The following is a 20,630-nucleotide window of genomic DNA, read 5'->3' on the forward strand; positions in this document are numbered from 1 at the left end:
TGTTAGGAGCCAAGCCTGTTAAAGCTTTACAAAAAGTCCTATTAAGAACAGATCCTGTTAGGGACCACTTGGTTAAGGGATTGACTATAATGCTCTATTAGAAGCAATACCCTATGAGGAGTAAACTCAGTAGAGGATTTGAAATCCAACCTAATGGGCCACATGGTTAGAGGATTTGAATAACACTAAGATTGTTAGAGATTACCCGGTTAGGGGACTTTAACTGTTGTAATTGTTAGAAAACAATAGGGGTTTGTTGATCTGTTTGAATAAAACTACACTTGCTTGTTCAAATCCTTTTCATGCTCCTATCTGCCTTTACACAAAATGTAGATACATCATCTAGTTCAACAACCACACACTCAACTACAACTTTGCAAACAGTGCAACAAAACAACTCATCGACCTTATAAACAAATCATCAAGTCGGTAACACAACAAAAACCTAATTCTCTCATAGAGATTACAAACAAGTTGGTTCAAGTATGACCATTGGATTACATAACAATCTCTGCACATCATTCAAGATAGCCTCAACTGCTCCTTGATCACTGCTTCATCGAACTTTGTAACTCATCACACGGTTTTCATTACATCCAATATACTTTCTCATTCCTAAGATAAAAACCGTTATCTCAATGCGCCAAAAACACTTTGAAACTCTTCTCATACAACATGCATACATGTCATAATCATTACCACTCATCATTAGATCATAAACCAATACAACCAATTCACCAAGCTTAATTGGTTAGGGTTTATCAAATCAACAGGTAGGGTTTACCGGTTCAACTCTTCAATACTTAGTAATACCAGTTCACTCCACAAACTCACCTATCGGTTATAGTTCCCTTCACTAGCTCTTCCTACCGGTTACAAAACAAAATTATAACAATATCTACCAGTTAATTAGCATCAATGAAAACATAACATTTCATTAATTCAATCTTCATGCAAATGCCAACAATCTCCCCCTTTGGCATTGATGGCAATACAAGTATCAATACAATTGATTGCTATGATTGTGAATAGAAATGTTTACATTTTACCATGTACTCTCCTTATCTCTCCTTATCTTCAGTTGGTGAATGGCTATAGACCTTCTATCCGTCAATCATACAATTGTTCTCCCCATAATTACATAGTTCTTCTCCCCCTTTGACAACAATGCCAAAGAGAAAGTAAAACATGCAATGTCAAACTTCACTGTTCAACATCAACAACCTGCAACTTGATGCTTCCCCTATGGAATAACTCCACTTCTACACCAATCCTGCTATAAAATTTTGCAAGTGGCTCTGGGACTGATGTACTCTACATCATGCTCAATTAACCTCATGAAGGGGTGCAACCCCTAACTGACTTCTAAGATACTCAAAAGTAGTCTTAGGCAGAGGTTTAGTAAATATATCTGCAAGCTACTCCTTGGTAGAAACATGCTCCAATATCACATCTTTACTCTACACTTTTTCCCTCAAGAAATGATACTTCAATTCAATATACTTGGTTCAAGCATGCAAAACAGGGTTCTTGGAAATATTTATGGCACTAGTATTGTCACATAAGATCTTTACAGGTTCTGAAAACTTCATCTTGAAACCTTCTAGAATGTGCCTCATCCAGATAGCTTGGATACAGTTCATATAAGATGCAACATACTCAACTTCAGCAATAGACTGTGATATAAAACTCTGCTTCTTGCTACTCCATGAAACAAGTCTTCCTCCAAGAAAAAATGCTCCACCAGTTGTGCTTTTCTTATCATCAACATTACCTGCCAAGTTTGCATTTGTATACACCTTTAAGTCAAAGTTACCTTCATATGGATACCATAATCCATAGTCAATAGTACCTTTCAAATATCTGAATATCCTCTTGGTTGCTATCAAATGTGTTTCCTTTGGATTCTTCTGAAATCTAGCAACTAGACCAACTACATGAGCTATATCTGGTCTATTTTGAACAACATAGTGCAATTTCCCAATCATTGACCTATACTCCTTTTCATCAACAAATGTGGCTTCATCTTCCTTAGATAATTTACAACCTGTTACCATTGGTGTCCCAACTGGTTTACCGTCACTCATACCAAATGTCTTTAATACCTCTTTCACATACTTAGACTGCGTGATGAAAATACCACTCTTCATTTGTTGAATTTTCAAGCCTATGAATTTTTTTTCTCTCCCACTAGAGACATTTCAAACTCACTTTTCATTTCATTTGCAAAGTCATTGCTCATGTCATCATTGCCTCCAAATATGATATCATCTACAAAGACTTCACTAACTAGTATCTTATCTCCTTCAGATTTGACATACATGTTGTTATCTTTACTGGTTCTTTGAAAACCTATCTTCATCAGGTGTGAATGAAGCATTTCTCACCATCCTCTCAGTGCTTGCTTTAACCTATATAGTGCCATGTGCAATTTTCATACCATGTCTTTTTCACTAGTCAAAGCATAACCATATGGTTGCTCAATGTATACTTCTTTTCCAGTATTTCATTCAAAAATGTTGACTTCAAATCCATTTGATATACTTTCAATCCCTTATGTGCTACAAATGCAAGTAAAGTTATGAAACCTTCCAGTCTAGCAACTAGTGGAAAAGTCTCACCATAATCTTCCCCTTCTTCTTGTGCATAACCTTTGCAAACCAATCTAGCTTTGTTTCGGACTACTATACCATCTTCATTCAGTTTGTTCCTGAATACCCACTTAGTACCTATCACATTTTTATTCACCGGTCTGGGTACTAGGGTCCATGTATTGTTCTTCTCAATTTGATCAAGCTCCTCCTCCATAGCTTTAATCCAATGATCATCTCCAAATGCTTCCTTAGCAGTTCTAGGCTCAATAGTGGAGATCATTCAAGAATTCTCTCTAAGTATTCTTCTGGTTAACACTCCAGCATCCTTATCTCCAATAATCTGGTTAGGATTGTGATTGAGTCTCACATACCTTGGAATAACATGATCATTATCTCTAGGTTCATCTTCTTCTATATCTTCTTGTTCTGGTTGAACTGGTACAACAACATTCTCTTTACAAGTTTTAGGCTTCACCGGTTCTGGTTCCAAAAATAGAATGCAAGGATCTTCATCATTTTTCTCCACACTAGTTTCCCCTGAGACTTCAAGATACTCATCCACTCAAACATCAGCACTCTCAATAATTCTCTATGTCCGGTTGTTATAATATTTGTAGGCCTTACTCTTGGTGGAGTAACCAAGAAATATACCTTCAACACGTTTAGCCTCAAATTTACTAACATAGTCACCTCTCTTGATAAAAAATTTACTACCAAATATCTAAAAATAACTGACATTAGGTGATCTACCATACCAATATTCATAAGGAGTCTTATCCTTACCTCTTTTTACCAAAATCTGGTTCATAGTGTAGACAATTGTGCTGATAGCTTCTCTCCAGAAATTTTTCATGACACCTACTTGTATCAACATCATTCTACCAGCTTCAACAACTAACTAGTTGTTCCTCTCTGCAATACCATTTTGTTGTGGTGTCCTCGGTGCAGAAAGTTGTCATTTGATACCATTTTCTTCACAATATCTAGTGAATTCCTCATAAGTAAATTCACCGCCTTGATCAGTCCTCAGACACTTTATCTTCTTACCACTCTCCTTTTTAGCTAAGGCCCTGAATGCCTTGAACTTACTAAATGCTTCTGATTTATCCTTCAAGAATGTGACCTACATCATTCTTGAGCAATTATCAGTGAAGATCATAAAATATATGTCACCTTGAATACTTTTAGTCCTTATTGGTCCACAGAGGTATGTATGAACCAAATCTAATAGACGTTCCGCTGAAAAAGATTTGCTCTTAAAAGTTGAGGATGGCATCTTTCCCAACTGACATTCCTTACATAGAGCATTAACCAGTTTGTCCAACTGAGGAAAACCTCTCACTATCTTGGACTTACTCACTTTAACAATGTTATCAAAATTTATATGACAAAATCTCCTATACCAAAGTCAACTATCATCTACTTTAGCAATTAAACATTTGTTGACTTTAGGATTCAAGTGAAACAGGTTACCTTTAGTCTACTTGTCGGTTGCAATCAGTTCACCTTTGCTCCCATAGATTTTGCACATACCATTCTTAAAATCCAATGGATATCCTTTGTCATTAAGTTGAGCAGCACTCAAAAGATTGTGCTTTAGTCCTTCAACCCAGTAGACATCATCTGCATTGCTCTTTCCATTAAGAGAAATAGTTCCCTTACCTTTAACCATGCAGGGTGAGTCATTACCAAATCTTACAACTCCACCATCAAATTCCTTCAAAGAAAGAAATTTTCTCTGGTCATCGGTCATGTGATGTGAACAACCACTATCAATGATCCAATCATCAAAATTATCCATGCGAGAAACTAAAGCCTTCTGATCAAATGTCTCCTCTTTAATGGCTACAAAAACAATGTCTTCATTAGCATCACCCTTAGATTCCTCAACAGTGATACCACAATCAACTGCAATAAGACAATCTCTTTTTCCTTTTCCCTTGTACTTTTTGAAATTCTCTCGCTTGTGCTCATTATCACCATTAGGACAGTTAGCTTCAATGTGTCCAATCTTGTTGCATGCAAAACATTTCAAAGGTAATTTACCTCTATACTTACCGGTACCTCTGGGCAACCGCTTGGCCAACAATGCTTCAATCTCAACCAAACTGTCTTCATCATTAATTTCTCTGCTGGATCTAGATTCATAACTGTGACTGGCATCTCTACTATTCCTCATAGATGGGTTAGAAACTGAAGCTCTAAATGCAGATTCATATTTCTAAACACTACCATCATAACCATTTAATTCAAAAGGAGTAAGCTTACCAATGATGGAGTCAAGGATTACCTTAGTTTTGTCAATTGACTTTAGCTCCTGAATGGCTACAACTCGGATAGCATAGACCAGTAGCAGGGTTCTCAACACCTTACTAACCACTGTGGCATCTTCCACTTTACCACCTACACTCTTGATCTCACCAACTATCTCTTTTATCCTTTGACCATACTGTTGGATATTCTCACCTTCAACCATCGGCATGTCATCAAACTTTCCTCTTAGACTCTCTTCCTTGGCAATCTTCACATGTTCATCACTGCTATAAATCTCTTCAAGTTTCTTCCATACCTCATATGCAGTCTCTAGACCATGGACATCTACATACTCTGCATTAGACAAAGAACTAATAATACCCTCCAGTGCTTGATTGTTTTCTTGTTGCTCTTTCTTCTGATCATCAGTCATATTCCCACTAGGTACAACATATTGAGTACCAACATATTCCCAGTATTTATTTCCAAGACTCTTGATATAAATTTTCATTCTATCACTCCATATCATATAGTTCTCTCTATTAAACTTCAGACCTTCGTTCTTCATCATGTTCTACAAGATCTTTACCTCAAGCTGTTAGGCTTAGACCTTAGCAAACCTGAGATGCTCTGATACCAATTGATGGTATGATGAAAGAACAAGGATCTAGTCAACTACTGAGAGGGGGAGGTGAATCAATAGATAGAAAAATTGATAAACTTCACCAATCTCAAAATAAACCTCTCAAAGTAAACTTAGAACTATCAAACGTAATATCACTGTCAAGATAAAACTGTCAAGTTAAACCGATTGACTGTTACAACATATTAATAGTAAACAACTTGAAACTCATAAATATCCAAATACTTTTATTGACATAAGTAAAACTTGATTTCATATTGCTGTCAGTTATCATGACTTATCAAAGTGAATTAAGTAGTTAAGCAAATCAACCATAGAAAACATAACCACAAAAACATTCACCACTTGACACAATATTTTTGACGTGGAAACCCAAATGGTAAAAACCACGATGAGATGAGACTCACAAGATAACTATCTGAACTCTTCTAAAGTTCACCCTGTTAGGAGCCAAGCTTGTTAAAGCTTTACAAAAAGTCCTATTAAGAACAGATCCTATTAGCGACCACCTTGTTAAGGGATTGACTATAATGCCTTGTTAGAAGAAATACCATGTGAGAAGTAACCTCGATAGAAGATTTGAAATCCAAGCTAATGGACCACCTAGTTAGAGGATTTGAATAGCATCAAGCTTGTTAGATCTTACCCGGTTAGGGGATTTCAATATGCTATAATTGTTAGAAAACAACAAGAGTTTGTTGATCTGTTTGAATAGCACTACACTTGCTTCTTCAGATCCTTTTCATGCTCCTATCTGCCTTTATTCAAACTATCTCTTTTATTCCTCTTAGACTCTCTTCTTTGGCAATATTCACATGTTCATCACCACTATAAATCTCTTCAAGTTTCTTCCATACCTCATATGTAGTCTCCAGACCATGGACATCAACATATTTTGCATCAGACAAAGAACTGATAATAGCCTCCAATGCTTGATTATTTTCTTGTTGCTCTTTCTTTTGATCATCAGTCATAATCCCACTAGGTGTAACACATTGAGTACCAACATGTTCCCATTATTGATTACCTAGACTCTTGATATAAATTTTCACTCTATCACTTCATATTCTATAGTTCTCTCTATTAAACTTCTGACCTTCCTTCTTCATCATGTTCTACAAGATCTTTACCTCAAGTTGTTAGGCTTAGACCTTAGAGGACCCGAGAAGCTCTGATACCAAATGATGGTATGATGAAAGAATAAGGATCCGATCAACTACTGAGAGGGGGGGTTAATCAGTAGATAGAAAAATTGATACAAACTTTCACCAATCTCAGAATCAATCTCTCAAAGAAAACTCTAAACTGACAAGTTAAACCATAGAACTACAAATGCAATATCATTGTCAAGATAAATTATCAAGTTAAACCGGTTGACTGTTACAACAGATTAACAGTAAATAACTTGAAACTCACAAACATCTAAATACTTTATTGACATAAGTAAAACCTCATTTCAGATTGCTGCTGATTAACATAACATATCAAAGTGGATTAAGCAGTTAAGCAATTCAACCATAGTAAACATAACCACAAAAACATTCACCACTTGACACAATATTTTTGATGTGGAAACCCAAATGGGAAAAACCACGGCGGGGATGAATAACCACAAGTATTCTGAACTCTTATAAAGTTCCCCCTATTAGGAGCCAAGCTTGTTAAAGCTTTACAAAAAGTCTTGTTAAGAATAGATCCTGTTAGGGACCACCTAGTTAAGGGATTGACTATAATGCCCTATTAGAAGCATTCAAGCAATACCCTATCAGGAGTAACCTTGGTAGAGGATTTGAAATCCAAGATAATGGACCACCTGGTTAGAGGATTTGAATAACACTAAACTTGTTAGAGCTTACCCGGTTAGGGGATTTTAACTGTTGTAATTGTTAGAAAACAATAGGGGTTTGTTGATCTGTTTCAATAGCACTACACTTTCTTGTTCAGATCCTTTTCATGCTCCTATTTTCCTTTACACAAACTACAGATACACCATCTAGTTCAACAACCACACACTCAACTATAACTTTGCCAACACTATAACAAAACAACTCATCGACCTTATAAACAAACCATCAGGTCGGTAACACAAAAAAAACCTAATTCTCTCATAGAGATTACAAACAAGTCGGTTCAAGTATGACTGTTGGATTACATAACAATCTCTGCACATCATTCAAGATAGCCTCGACCACTCATTGATCACTACTTCATCGAACTCTATAACTCATCACGCGGTTTGCATTACATGCAATATACTTGCTCATTCCTAAGATAAAAATCGTTATCTCAACATGCCAAAAAAACTTTGAAACTCTTCTCATACAACATGCATATGTGTCATAATCATTACCGCTCATCATCAGATCATAAACCAATACAAACAATTCACCAAGCTTAATCAGTTAGGGTTTATCAAATCAACAGGTAGGGTTTACTAGTTCAACTCTTCAATACTTAGCAATACCGGTTCACTCCACAAACTCACCTACCGGTTACAGTTCCCTTCACTAGCTCTTCCTACTGATTACAAAATAACATTATAACAATATCATTACTAGTTAATTGACATCAATGACAACATAACATTTCATTAATGAAATCTTCATGCAAATGCCAAGATGACTTGCTTTATAGAAAGCAAGAGAAACCTAATCTAAAATTAAGAAACTAAAATTAGCTCAAATAATTAAAGATTAGCTCAACTAAGTGAACTTCATTATTATTAGCCTAATATAATAAAAGATAAAAAATGCACTTAAGTTTAGCTTAAGTAAATAAAATAATTAAAGGACTTAATTAATTAAATAATTAGATAATGTCCTAATTACTCTAACACCCCCCCCCCCCCCACCTCCCCGCTTTAAGGTTAACTTAGGGATAAGATAAAAATATAATGATGAATGCAAAGATGCAAGCATGAATGGGTCCTAACAACAAAGGCCTAATTAAGTACCAATGTACAAACTGACACAACTCTCACAAATGATGAAAATGAGAAAAACCCTATGGGAGAAAACTCCTCTCCAAAAGAGCGAAAAAACGAAATACAAAAGTGTACATGTGGTTAAGCATGGACTCTAAATTTCCCCCCAAGTACTGATTCAATCACATAAGAGCAATCAATATCCCCCATAAGGGAGAAAGGAAGAGATGATGTATAACCCCCATAATGAATAAACTCCAATGTTGAAGGTGAATTCTCAAAGAAAAACATTGAAGATGATCCAAGAGCGACCAAAAACATTCCTCTCCTTGGGAAGAAATAGGTCCAATGGCCAAGGTAGAAGCAACTCCATGAAATAAAATGGAAGAAATAATCTCATGATGGGTGTCATGGAAGACTAATTAAATAGAACTATATGTCTAAATCATGATGTGCCAGATCAACTAAAGGAAATACAAACAACTATGAAGATGCCTGATGAACAACCTCGAAAGGCACTAATGAATATGTGATGACAAGAATGTTGAAGTTGTCATCAAAGAGGAAGTGAAGATGGACTCAAATATGTCACCAATTTCTGTAATGTGTGACTCAACAAATAACCTTGAGAAATATGGCAATAATTTTTCCCATAAAGCTAAAATTGGAAGGAAACTATCAACCTACTAAATTGAATCAATGGGGGCCATGCACAAGCCAATGTTAAGGTCATCAGAAACAACAAAAGATGTAGATTGAGATGGAGACTATGTCTCAATGTGTAGAGTGTGAACACGAAGACAAGTCATTAATCCATCGAAACATGTGAGACTTGTGATATACTTAAGCTCCTCTAAAGTAACATCATCAAAGGGTATGCATTTTGCATGTGCAAGGGGAAGAAAAAAATCTACTACAAGATCCTCTAGGAATGGAGAGATATGAGGATCTCTATGCATCTCCTAAAGTCTAGTCCAAAGTGTGTGGGTACACTCAAGATCTGATATAGCACACATAGTGTCATGATCAACACTAGAACAAATCACTCCTACAACATGGCCTCTGATATTACCCCAAACTATGCTACCTCCTAATGTGGGTGGTTTAGGTATGAGTCCATACAAATAAGGAAAATGATCTAGCCACCTGAGATGTGTTAGGAAGTCATTTTGCCAAGACTTATAATTACCATTCATGTTAGGATGACAATAGAAGGATGAATTAAAAAACCCATGATACCTCCTCAAATGAAATAATTAGACACAAAAAATTTAGAATATGTAAATCAAACCAAATAAAGTCATCTCCCACAAACATATCTACTCCAAGTGCAAAAACATCTAATAAATCAACCACATAGTGAAAACACTAAAATCTAAATAAATTATACTTGGGAAAAATATAGAAAATTTACATATATAGATCTGAAGAGCTTTGAATCAAATTTCTACTGTTGCAAGAATCACAAAAATTAGAGATACTTGTGAAAATATATGAGCTTAGAAGTTGAAACTGAAGATCTAACTTTGACTGAGTATAATAAAAACTTGGAGTTGAATCTAATGATGAGACCACCACCATTGGAAAGTGCTCAAAAACATCTGTCATATGGTATCTTGTTTGCCCAATTTTGACACTAGGCAAAAGTTATAGAAAAAAAAAAAGAATAGGCTAAATTTAGCTAATTGATAACTAGTAGAAATGATACTTCTAGTTTGATTTCTATAAAATATACTCATTGCATATAAAATATGATAAATAACCAAATGGTTTATTGGGGTACAAAACAAAACCCATAAATATTTTTTCTGAAAAATCTTGTAAAAACATGTTATGGCCAAATCTTGATTTTTGTTTTTTTTGTGTGTTATTTTTAGCTTTTTATTTTATTTTATCACAAACTTGGATGAATCTTGGAAAACTAAAAATATCCCATATAATTTTTGGGGCAAATAACATAACACATAAATAGTTTCTCTCCACTTAGTTGAGTTGGTTTTTCTCCTTAAGGTTGGATCCCTTAGAAAATGGATAGGAACTTAGCAGATTTGAAGCTCTAATACCATGTTGGAGTTATTTATTCAACCTCACAAACCCATGAATCACCTCCAAGAAAAACACCTATCACATATAAAGATAATATGTTATGGTTAATGTTATGCAAGCTTGAGAGAGAATTGATCCAAAGAGGAATCTGATATTGAGATTAACTTGTAAATGAAATTGGACAAATTACAATGAATGAATGAATTGCTTTATAAAAAGAAAGAGAAAGCTAATCTAAAATTAGGAAACTGAAATGAGCTCAAAGAAATAAAGGTTAGCTCAACTAAGTGAACTTAATTTGTTATTAGTCTATAATCTAATAAAAGATTATAAAACACCTAGGTTTAGCTTAAGTGAACAAAGTAATTAAAGGGCCTAATTATTTAATTAATTAGATAACGTTCTTATTGCTCCAATATATTTCACTAAAATAGATTTTTGGAGGTTATAAAATTAGGTTCTCACAATGCATAATTGATTATCAAGTGTAAAACTATCCACACAAATTTTCATACATCTATATAGAATTTAGGGATAGTATATACTTCAAGACTATCTATTTTCTAGACTAAGGAAAATTAACTCTACAATTCTTGACCTTTCACATTCTCTCTTAATATATAAAGTTAAGTATAATGTTCCCTTTAACATATTTTCCTATTCTAGTATTTTTATACATTTTAGTATTTCCAATTGTAATTTATATTAATCTAGATTAATTTATGCTTAGTTGATTGCATTTATTTAATTAGTCTTAACCTTATACAAAATATATTTTCTTATACAAGTATCTAACTTAATTTATTAAATATTGTATTATTGATGTATGAAATGAAGGAATAAGTAACCATTCCATTTATTAATGATTTACTTGTAAAAATTCCATTCTCCTCATTACATTTTGTTTAGTAAATTTTAAATTATAAGAAGTAAAATTGATGTAATTTTTTAAACTATCTTAAACTCTCTATTTTCTAACACTTGATAAAGTTTGTAATATGTTGGGTGTTGTTATTGAATAATATTTCCGTATTTAATAATTCTACATTTATAATGATGTGATTCACATTCTCATTTATTTGTGTTATTATTTTAAGAAAAAAAAATAATACATGTTCATAGTTACAAATAGTATGATCTTGTGCAAAGTTGGCATCATTTCCCTAGCCTTGTATTCATCTATAGACACACATATTCATATACACTTAACCTTACCCTATTTTTTTAAGTACACTCAAGGTATAGCACATTGATAATATCATGTAGGGTAGACAAAAGAATGGTGTTTTATCATAGTGGCCATGTGAAATCCCAATCTTGGTGACTTTATCCACATATTTTACATTAGCAAAAGAGTTTTCAATAGTTATCATATCACTAGAGTAAAATTTATTCGTTTATTTGACATATTTATTCATTCAAATACATTCAATTCATACACACAAACATTTAAAAAATAAATTCATTTAAAGGCATTGTAGCAATTAATCACAAAACATTTCAATTCACTACAAATAAAGGACACACACAGATATATGAATTAATATCCCTTATGGTATTCCTAAATACCATCAAATCTTCAAATATTTAAGAAGATCATAGAAAATTACCATATATTAGAAAAAATTATAAAATAGAACATTAATTCAATTATACCTGGATAAGTTTGAACATAGAATATAGATCTACAACTACAATTTTGTCAAAGATATGCAAACTTGTCCCCTAATAGGACAAATGTAAGGAACACAATCCTTAAACTAAATATCACGATCATTAATTAATTACTCATGGTTACAATAATATAGAAAATGAAAGATAATATCATTAATGCACACAATTAATGTCATTACATCTCAATGAAGTAGTGCTTAATCCAGGTGTTAGCGCATGTACAAGAGATGAATAATATTTACATCATAAGCCCTCATGCCCAAGAGATAACTCAATACAAGAACAATATATAATGTACAAGCATATACAAAGAATAATAAAGATATGAAATAAATTATGTGCCTCCAAGTGCCATCAACCGCATTTGTTATCTGCAGCTCAAGAGATGAGAACATGACTCAGGCACTTTTCTGCCCAACCATGAAGCTTACGCTTCCTTGGAATCTTTTATAACATGAAAGATACCCGTCCCTGCATGAAATGCCTAGCTACCTAGAAACAATAGGCGAGAGGGAAACCCAGTGCAACTTGATATACCTACATGCATTTGTTTGTATGAAATGCAATATCCTACTATCAAGATATGATAGAGAAATATATATTAATAGATTTTGCTAAGCTACTTCATCTATTTCAATTAATACATGAATTTGGCCAAATTACTTTAATATTTTGGGCAAGAACCCAAAAAGAGGACTGGCCTTCTTTTTTATTCCATATTCGATACCCATTCCCAAAAGCATAAACACATAACTCTCTCTTTAAAGAAAATACTCAACCAAATGTGTATTTGCATAAATTCATTTGTTCAATAATGAGACAATTAGCAAACATGCATGTGATAGATAACTATCTCTCCTTTTGATGGGATTATAAATCTACATCCATTCTTTTTCCTATTGTGAATCATGCAAATTTTCTTAAAATGAATACCTCTTCTCATGCACAAGAGGATAAACTCAACTATCCATCTTTCATGCTTTTAAGGAATCTACATGGTTGTATGCATTTATTCATTTATAAGAATAGCTTAATTTATCCATCCCTATATAAATATGTCAATCAAATCCATTAATACATGCATGTAAATTTTTTTTATCTATTGAAAAGTTTTTCAACTATAGAGCAACAAAACTAGTATGAGCCAAACAACATAAGTTTTCATATACATATATATGGTTATGTGTATATATTTCACCTAAAAAAAAAGAAAGTATTCCACATGTCTTTATGCTCTTATCTACAATAAATAATCCATTTTTCCAAGCAAGTTTGTTTTCTAAAATATAATCACATAAATATGAAAATAAAAGTCTATGAGATTATTTTTCCATCCATTGTAGATTTATAAGGAATTGTGTACATTTTATTATCCTTCATAATGCTTGAAGCATCAAGGTTGCTTGGTTTCACTTACGCACACATATGTATATACTCTTGTATATACATAAATTTGACAAAAATAGAACTAATGAATATCTACTCATAATTTTTGTTTTCTTATTTTAGATCATATTTCTACTAAAAATGGAATAAATTCAAGAAAATAATAAGAAACAAGGGAGAAATTAACTTCTTACTGATTTGATATTTTCTAAAAGAGTGTCTGGAAGTGATGTTTCAGCTCCTCCAAAAAAACCCCAAACAATTGGTAAATAAATCCCCAAAGCTGAAAAACTAACTCCCAAAAAAAACCCTTCAAGAATGCTTAAATATCTAATGTAAATAAACTATGGAGAGTGTTGAAAATTTCAGACATAATAATGATGTAAAATCCCCAATCCATCCTTCTAAACCCAATAAAAAAGACTCTTTCTAAAATAAGGGTTCTGTTGTGTAAAAGAAATTTGATATTATGTGTATTATCATGCCCCAAAATCTGCTCTCTTGGTTTTTAAAACATATGAGACACTAATAATAAGCCCTGAAAAGAAATATTGGTTGGATGCATGCATGAGAGTTGATTTCTCATAAAGAAAATGTTGAATCTTTTTTCTTTTTCACACCTTAAGTGCTTGTCACACTTAAAATACTTCTCTTCACACTTAAAATACTTGTCTTCACACTTAAAATGTTGATCACACAAACAAAATTATCTCCTCATACTTAAATGTTGTTCATGCACAAACCAAAAAACCTAAAAAAATACTTACTTCCTATAAACAATTCATTCACTATTTAAAAAAAATCCACTTAAATCTTTTATATCAACGATTATCTTATGAAAGCTTAACTTTTTTTTTTTACTTTTCAGAGTCAATTCATATTGACTTATTCTAAACTTAAAATAAAAACAAATGTTCCCATTCTTAAAAAAACATAAGAGTATCTTTACTTAGTAAGGAAAGACAATATTCTTCTAAGAAAAATAATAGCCTTCTTTTTTAAAAAAATTATAAAGATAATCAAAAAGTTAAAAGAAAGGCTTAAGGAATAATTTGTTTTTAAAATATACTTTTAAATTTTATAAGACATACTAGTAAGAAAGATGATCCAGATCCAGATCCTCCTCTTGTTGCCTCTGCTTTGGCTGCTTGAGGATGTTTTTTGATGAATAGCTTTGTTTTTTGACTCCGGCTTCTTGTCGTGTGACTCTTGCGAGGTGATCTTGTATCCCCTAACCTTTTTTTTGTGAATATGTACTTTAATATTTATACTTAATAGAGAAGGCCTAATCATAAAAAATTGTATATTTTATATTTTAAGTTTATTTTATTAAAATAAAAAGTATTTTCTGCAGCTATTTACTTATTAAAAATAAAAAAATAAAAAAATAAAAATAAAAAGTATTTTTTTATAATAAATTTGTATTTAGTAAAAATATTATTTCATTATTTTTTTTAATAATAAATAAATATCATATTTATAAGTGTTTTATAATAATATATTCTTAAATGAAAAGAATGTAAGTAAAGAGAAATTTTCAACAAAGAAATTTTGTTATAAAATAATAAAATTTGTTTTTATCTAATATTCAATATATTTTTACTAAGTAAAAGTGTATGTGCATATTCTTTATTTCAATTTTCTATTTTTATGAAGAATAATTAAGATTATAAATATTTGATTTCATACATAACAATAACAATAATGCATAAAAGTAGTAAATTCTGTAATCATGCGAAATTATGACGTATTCTAAAGGTGGCAATTTAATTTTTCTACCATACCATTTCAAAACAAAACATAACATAAACAAGGCATCTTCATAAATATCATTTGTATTTTACATTCAAACTACACATCAAGATTACCAAGAATGCAAAATGCCATGAATGCAAAACTTAAACATCTCAAATGCAATTACAAATATACTACGTGAGTGTGTGCAAGTACATCAAGTTCCATCATGCATATTCCTACCAAGTGGCTAGGGAACTTCTACATCAACCAAGTTCTCATCTTCAGCATGTACATGCACTAACTTGCACTCAGATTTGAATCAGTGAATCAATACAATAAACCATATTCAAATCACGTATAAGATATTAAACTCATAATCATAATTTAACTTCATTTTAATTTCAATTTTTATTTCCATGGATTTGAATTTATCTAATTTTACTAGTCACACTCATTTTAAAAATTAAAATAGCCAAACAACATGAATTATGTCTAATAGTCTATCAATTATACTAATAATAATGTAAGCATAGGATCGAGATGTGACAACAAAGATATATCATAGACACTAATGCATCGTTTTCTACTTGTACACAATCTAATCACAAAATATTATTCATTTGACACTCTTTCTTTGATCATCAATCTAAGTCACATCCTTTTATACATTTACTGAATCTAAATTATATTTATCAATATTATTAAATTCTCAATCACATTTTATTAATCTAAGTCTATTATGTTTAATTGATCACATTTATTTAATTGGCCTAGGTTAATGCTAGGGGAATTTTCTTTTCTTTTTCAATAGTATTATTACACAATAATTTAAACCATTTAAAAAATGGCTTGCATGGGTTTTATTTAAATTTGTTTATTTTGTTAAAAAGGTTGGATATGGAACCTAAAATGGCCTTCAACTATAATTCTCCAAGGTAAAAAGCTTTGTCTTTTCTAAGAAATTCTTGGTTGGAAAGTTTATGGGTCTTTGGCCAAAACTTAAAACCAATGATAATCGGATTAATCTCTAGCAAAAACCCTTACTAAAAGGAGAAATGAGCATTTGATTTCATGGAAGAGGATTCTATGTTTACTTATTTGACCTAAACTAAGACAAATATTTGGTGTTTTGAAGTGGTTCATATTTTTGGGGGACAAGATAACTGTATTTGAGCAATCAGCCAATGGATTTTAATTCAACTAAAAATATAGCTATGTAGTTCTTGTTTGGGTGAGACTTCTCCATCTTTCTCAAAAATTGTTAAAAAATGTGTCTCAAACAAACTAATAGACTCATCACACCTTTTTCATAACCAAAATAGATAGACATGTCGAATAAAGGTATGATCAATATAGTAGGGCATTATAAGGGGGTCACAACTACTATTTCAAACATGTTTGAAATATTAGAAGAAAATATCTTGAACCCTTTAGAAGGGAATATGCATAATTAAGCTAAAGTTGATATGAGATCTATGTAGAGTAAGGAAGGACAAAAAATCCTTTCAAAGGGAGGGGAAATAAATTGTTGAAGCTAGTTTGTGAGAGTAGTAGGATGAGATAGGATAGTTGAATAAAAGCAATGAAAAAAAAATAGATCCTTAAAAGAATGAGAGGTTCATTTCATGACTTCACTAATTTAGGTATCACTCCAAGGTGTATTGAAGGTGTTGTGTGTAATCCATTCAAAATCTAGGCTTGTCTCACACTTTGACAACTTGATGAATCTTTATCTCTAGGAAAAATTCTTACTAAAGGGGGAAATGGACATTTGACTTCATGGAAGAGGATTTTATGTTTTCTTATTTGAGCTAAAATAAGACAATTATTTGGTGTTTTGAAGTGGTTCATATTTTTTTGGGGCAAGATAATTGTATTTGAGCGATCGGTCCATGGATTTTTATTCAACTAAAAATATACCTAATGTAGTCCTTGTTTGGGTGAAACTTCTCCATCTTCCTCCTATTTTTTGGGATGCCAAATCTTTGGTCATTATTGTTAGTAGTTGGGATTGCTTCATTGATAAGACTAAGAAAAAAAGTAAGTTTGCATGTCTCAAACTTGCATATAAGTAGTTTTACAAAAAAAAATTCTTACAAGCATTGAGTTAAAGCTAGATGGATTGTCATATATGTAGGAGCTTGATTATGACCAATTGTTCTTTCAATGTAATAAATACCATTAATATGACCACTTTCCTAAGGAGGGCAAAAAAAATGTGACTCAAACAAGCTAATAGACTCAACACAACTTTGTCACAACCAAAACAATTAGACATGTCTAATAAAGGTACAATCAATAGAGTAGGGCATTATAAGGGGTCACAACGATTATTTTGAACATTTTTGAAATATTAGTAGGAAATATGTTGGACCCTTTAGAAGGGGATATACATCATTAAGCTAAAGTTGCTATGAGATATATGTAGAGAAAGGACAACAAATCCTTTTTGGAGGGGGGGGAAATAAATTGTTGAAGCTAGTTTGTTGAGTAATAAAACAAGATAGGATAGTTGAATAAAAAGCAATAAAAAAAAATAGATCCTTATAAGAATGAGAGGTTTGTCTTGTGACTTCACTAACAATGCATGAATCCAAGGTGTATTGAAGGTGTTATGTGTAATCCATTCAAAACTCGGGCTTGACTCATACTTTGACAACTTGATGATTAATTTATATAAAATAAACAACTTAAGATGAAAACTAAGAAAAAACACAAATGACACGCCAACTCTTTGATTCGATGTTTTGATTAGTCCAAATTATAACAAGTTTTACTTAATATCTAATCATTAATTTTTATATTCTAAACTCTATAGAATACAATCTAATGTGTCTTCAGTATTCAATTGAATTGCTTATTATTTATGGAATGGCTTAAACCACGCACACTGAGCATACACTCCTAGGCTTAAAAGTCTTAAAACACACAAAATTGACTGATATTTTCTAGTCTTAATATGTTGCTTAATTTATATGGTCACACTAAGAATACACTTCTAGACTTAAAAGTATTAAACACTAATAGTTGACTAACATTCTCTAGGCTTAATATATTACTTAGTGTGTGTGATTTAAGACTGACCCTGATTTATAAATTGGGTGATAGTTTTTGCATCATTTGATTAATTTTTGACATCCTTCCATATATTTTACTTAAATTCAAACAAAACCTGGTTCGTTCGTGCGGTCCAGTGAAATAAACAAGTGGTGTTGTTTGAAAGACCCGAGGCGTGCGCCCTAATCTCGACTTCAGACCAGCAAATAAAAAGCACACGTTTTCACGCTGTGATTGCGACCTTAGGGCGTGAGGAAGTCCTTATATATTTTATGCTCCCTCATACATTCAGACCGCACACAGAAGAGAAGCTTCCAAGCATAATATGGCACATAAATAAAAACAGCTCTTTCTCTTCAACAAAGTCATTTTAAATAACAGATTTGATATGGGTGAGCGTTGTAGAGATCATGGATATTACGATGCAGGGGTGGGCATTTGTTCTGTCTGTCTTACAGAGCGTTTAGCCAAAGTTGCCCAAAACAAGAATCTTGCTGATAATAACAATAATGTGTACGTTCAGGCTGCCAATCTGGAGAGAGTACCCGAGTCTTCTTTTGAAAGAAATCCATCTGTTTGCATGGTGGGCAATGGCGGCACGAGGAGAAGAAGTAACAGTTTATCAGCTCTCTTCACCAGTGATTTTCAGGCCTCAGAAGGCAGAGCAAATGGCGGCGCCGCCTTTTCAGATAAGGAAAAGTTCATCTGTCTGGATTTTCAGCAGAGGGAGAGCAAATCCAGTTCTTGGGTTTTTTCTTCTCTGCTGAGAAAGTCGAAGTGCAAGGAAAGAAACAGCTTTTCCGGGAGGCCTTCTCTGGACAATGTGTTGAGCAAAAAAATGGGGGCTTATGAAAAAGAGGTGGTAAGAAGACAGGAAGCACTGAAAGCAGGGGGATGGGAAGTTCAGTTGTGCAGTGACTGTGATGCCGAGGAAACAGGGAAAGAAAAGGAGGTGGATTATTACTCTGACTCCTCTGTTTCGACCAAGCATAGGATCCGAAGCCTTTTCAGGAAACAAAAATGCAAGGCAAATTTGCAGGGTGTTTGTAAGGAGAAGAAGAATCCGAGGGTTGCCAACTGTGTGCTGGCTGGAGCAGTTGAAAATGGCGGCGCTGATCATTTTGGTGTCAGGAAGTACACATCTTGGACAAAAACTCTGGCGAGTCCTCTGTGGAAGCCTAAATCAGGCAGGAAAAAGGATGTTTCAATGGCTGCTTCTTCTTTTGCCTGCACTTCCAGCCCTCTCAGGCAAGGTTCTTCCTCTTCACTGTGGTACAGTCAGAAAGCCCACTGTAATTCATCTGCAAGGTAATTGTTTGCATGTAATTTGACCCATATGGAGTCTCTGTGTTTACTGCTCTTACTGTATTCACTCCCATGGTGGCCATGGAAACCATAATGTCTTTCTGAACCCACCAATGTAAGCTCTCAAACATGGCCATTTTGAGTAAAAATCGTTGTTTTATGTCACCACTACATGTTCAAAAATTTGTTGGTGTTTTGTATTTTAGAGTGCTTTGGTCTGTAATTGCAATGTTTTGGATCCCTCTGTGTTTTTTGGGCAGCTTGAATAGATTACAGAGCAGTTCGAATAGATTACAGACTTTTGGGTGTCCCCATGTATCAAAGAAGGATTTTTTAGTGGATTTGAGTAAGAAAATTTTACTGGTTTTTCATGAAATGAGATCTGTGAGGCAGGAGGAAAAGGGATATGTGCATTTGCGTGCGCTGGTTCTGACAGAGACTCTGTTTTCAAAAGAATATTAAGAAATTGCGCTTTCGTTTTTATGTTGTTGTCCTGTTTTGTTCGATTGTCTACTTGTTAAGTCGACTATTTTAAGCACAGACACGTCAATTTCTTAAAGGAAACAAAGTGACAGCTATTGAATATGTAGGGCCATTAATGCAATGCCCCTGTACTGGTTTACGTTACCGTTTTACAGATTGGCATGTACAAGGTATCTAAATATAATTGGGGTTTCATGGCCGTATGCCTGTATTTATCTAATTAATTCCGGAAAATCATAAAAATTTACAGTAATATAGCTGTACATATAACTAATCTGGGATATCGTTTCTACTTATGGTAATTTATTTTTAAAAAGTTTGATAATTTCAAATGGATTATTTTGGTTAGTCAATCTTTGAAATTAGGTTTTAGTTTATGAATTTGAGATAAAGTATTTTCATTATATTAATAAATTCAAAAAAATATAATAAAATATGATATTTATAGAAATGTTGGGTCACAAGGTATCTCATCATGAGCATCAATTATGAATTTTTACAAGTTTAAATTAACTAGCAATTGCACATT

At 32.9% G+C, this 20,630-nt stretch overlaps 1 protein-coding gene across 1 annotated transcript; it reads left to right on the forward strand.

The window, feature by feature from the left end:
- Positions 1–18,541: 18,541 nt before the first annotated feature.
- LOC131060693 (uncharacterized) lies at positions 18,542–20,101 on the forward strand. The gene is made up of 2 exons (XM_057994023.2): positions 18,542–19,621; positions 19,991–20,101. Exons 1-2 carry the CDS (start codon positions 18,702–18,704, stop codon positions 19,995–19,997), a joined length of 927 nt encoding a protein of 308 aa, XP_057850006.2. The 5' UTR covers positions 18,542–18,701; the 3' UTR covers positions 19,998–20,101.
- The last annotated feature ends 529 nt before the right edge of the window (positions 20,102–20,630 follow it).

This window comes from Cryptomeria japonica, chromosome 6 (genome assembly GCF_030272615.1).
Source record: "Cryptomeria japonica chromosome 6, Sugi_1.0, whole genome shotgun sequence".
In the NCBI taxonomy this organism is placed as follows: Eukaryota; Viridiplantae; Streptophyta; class Pinopsida; order Cupressales; family Cupressaceae; genus Cryptomeria; species Cryptomeria japonica.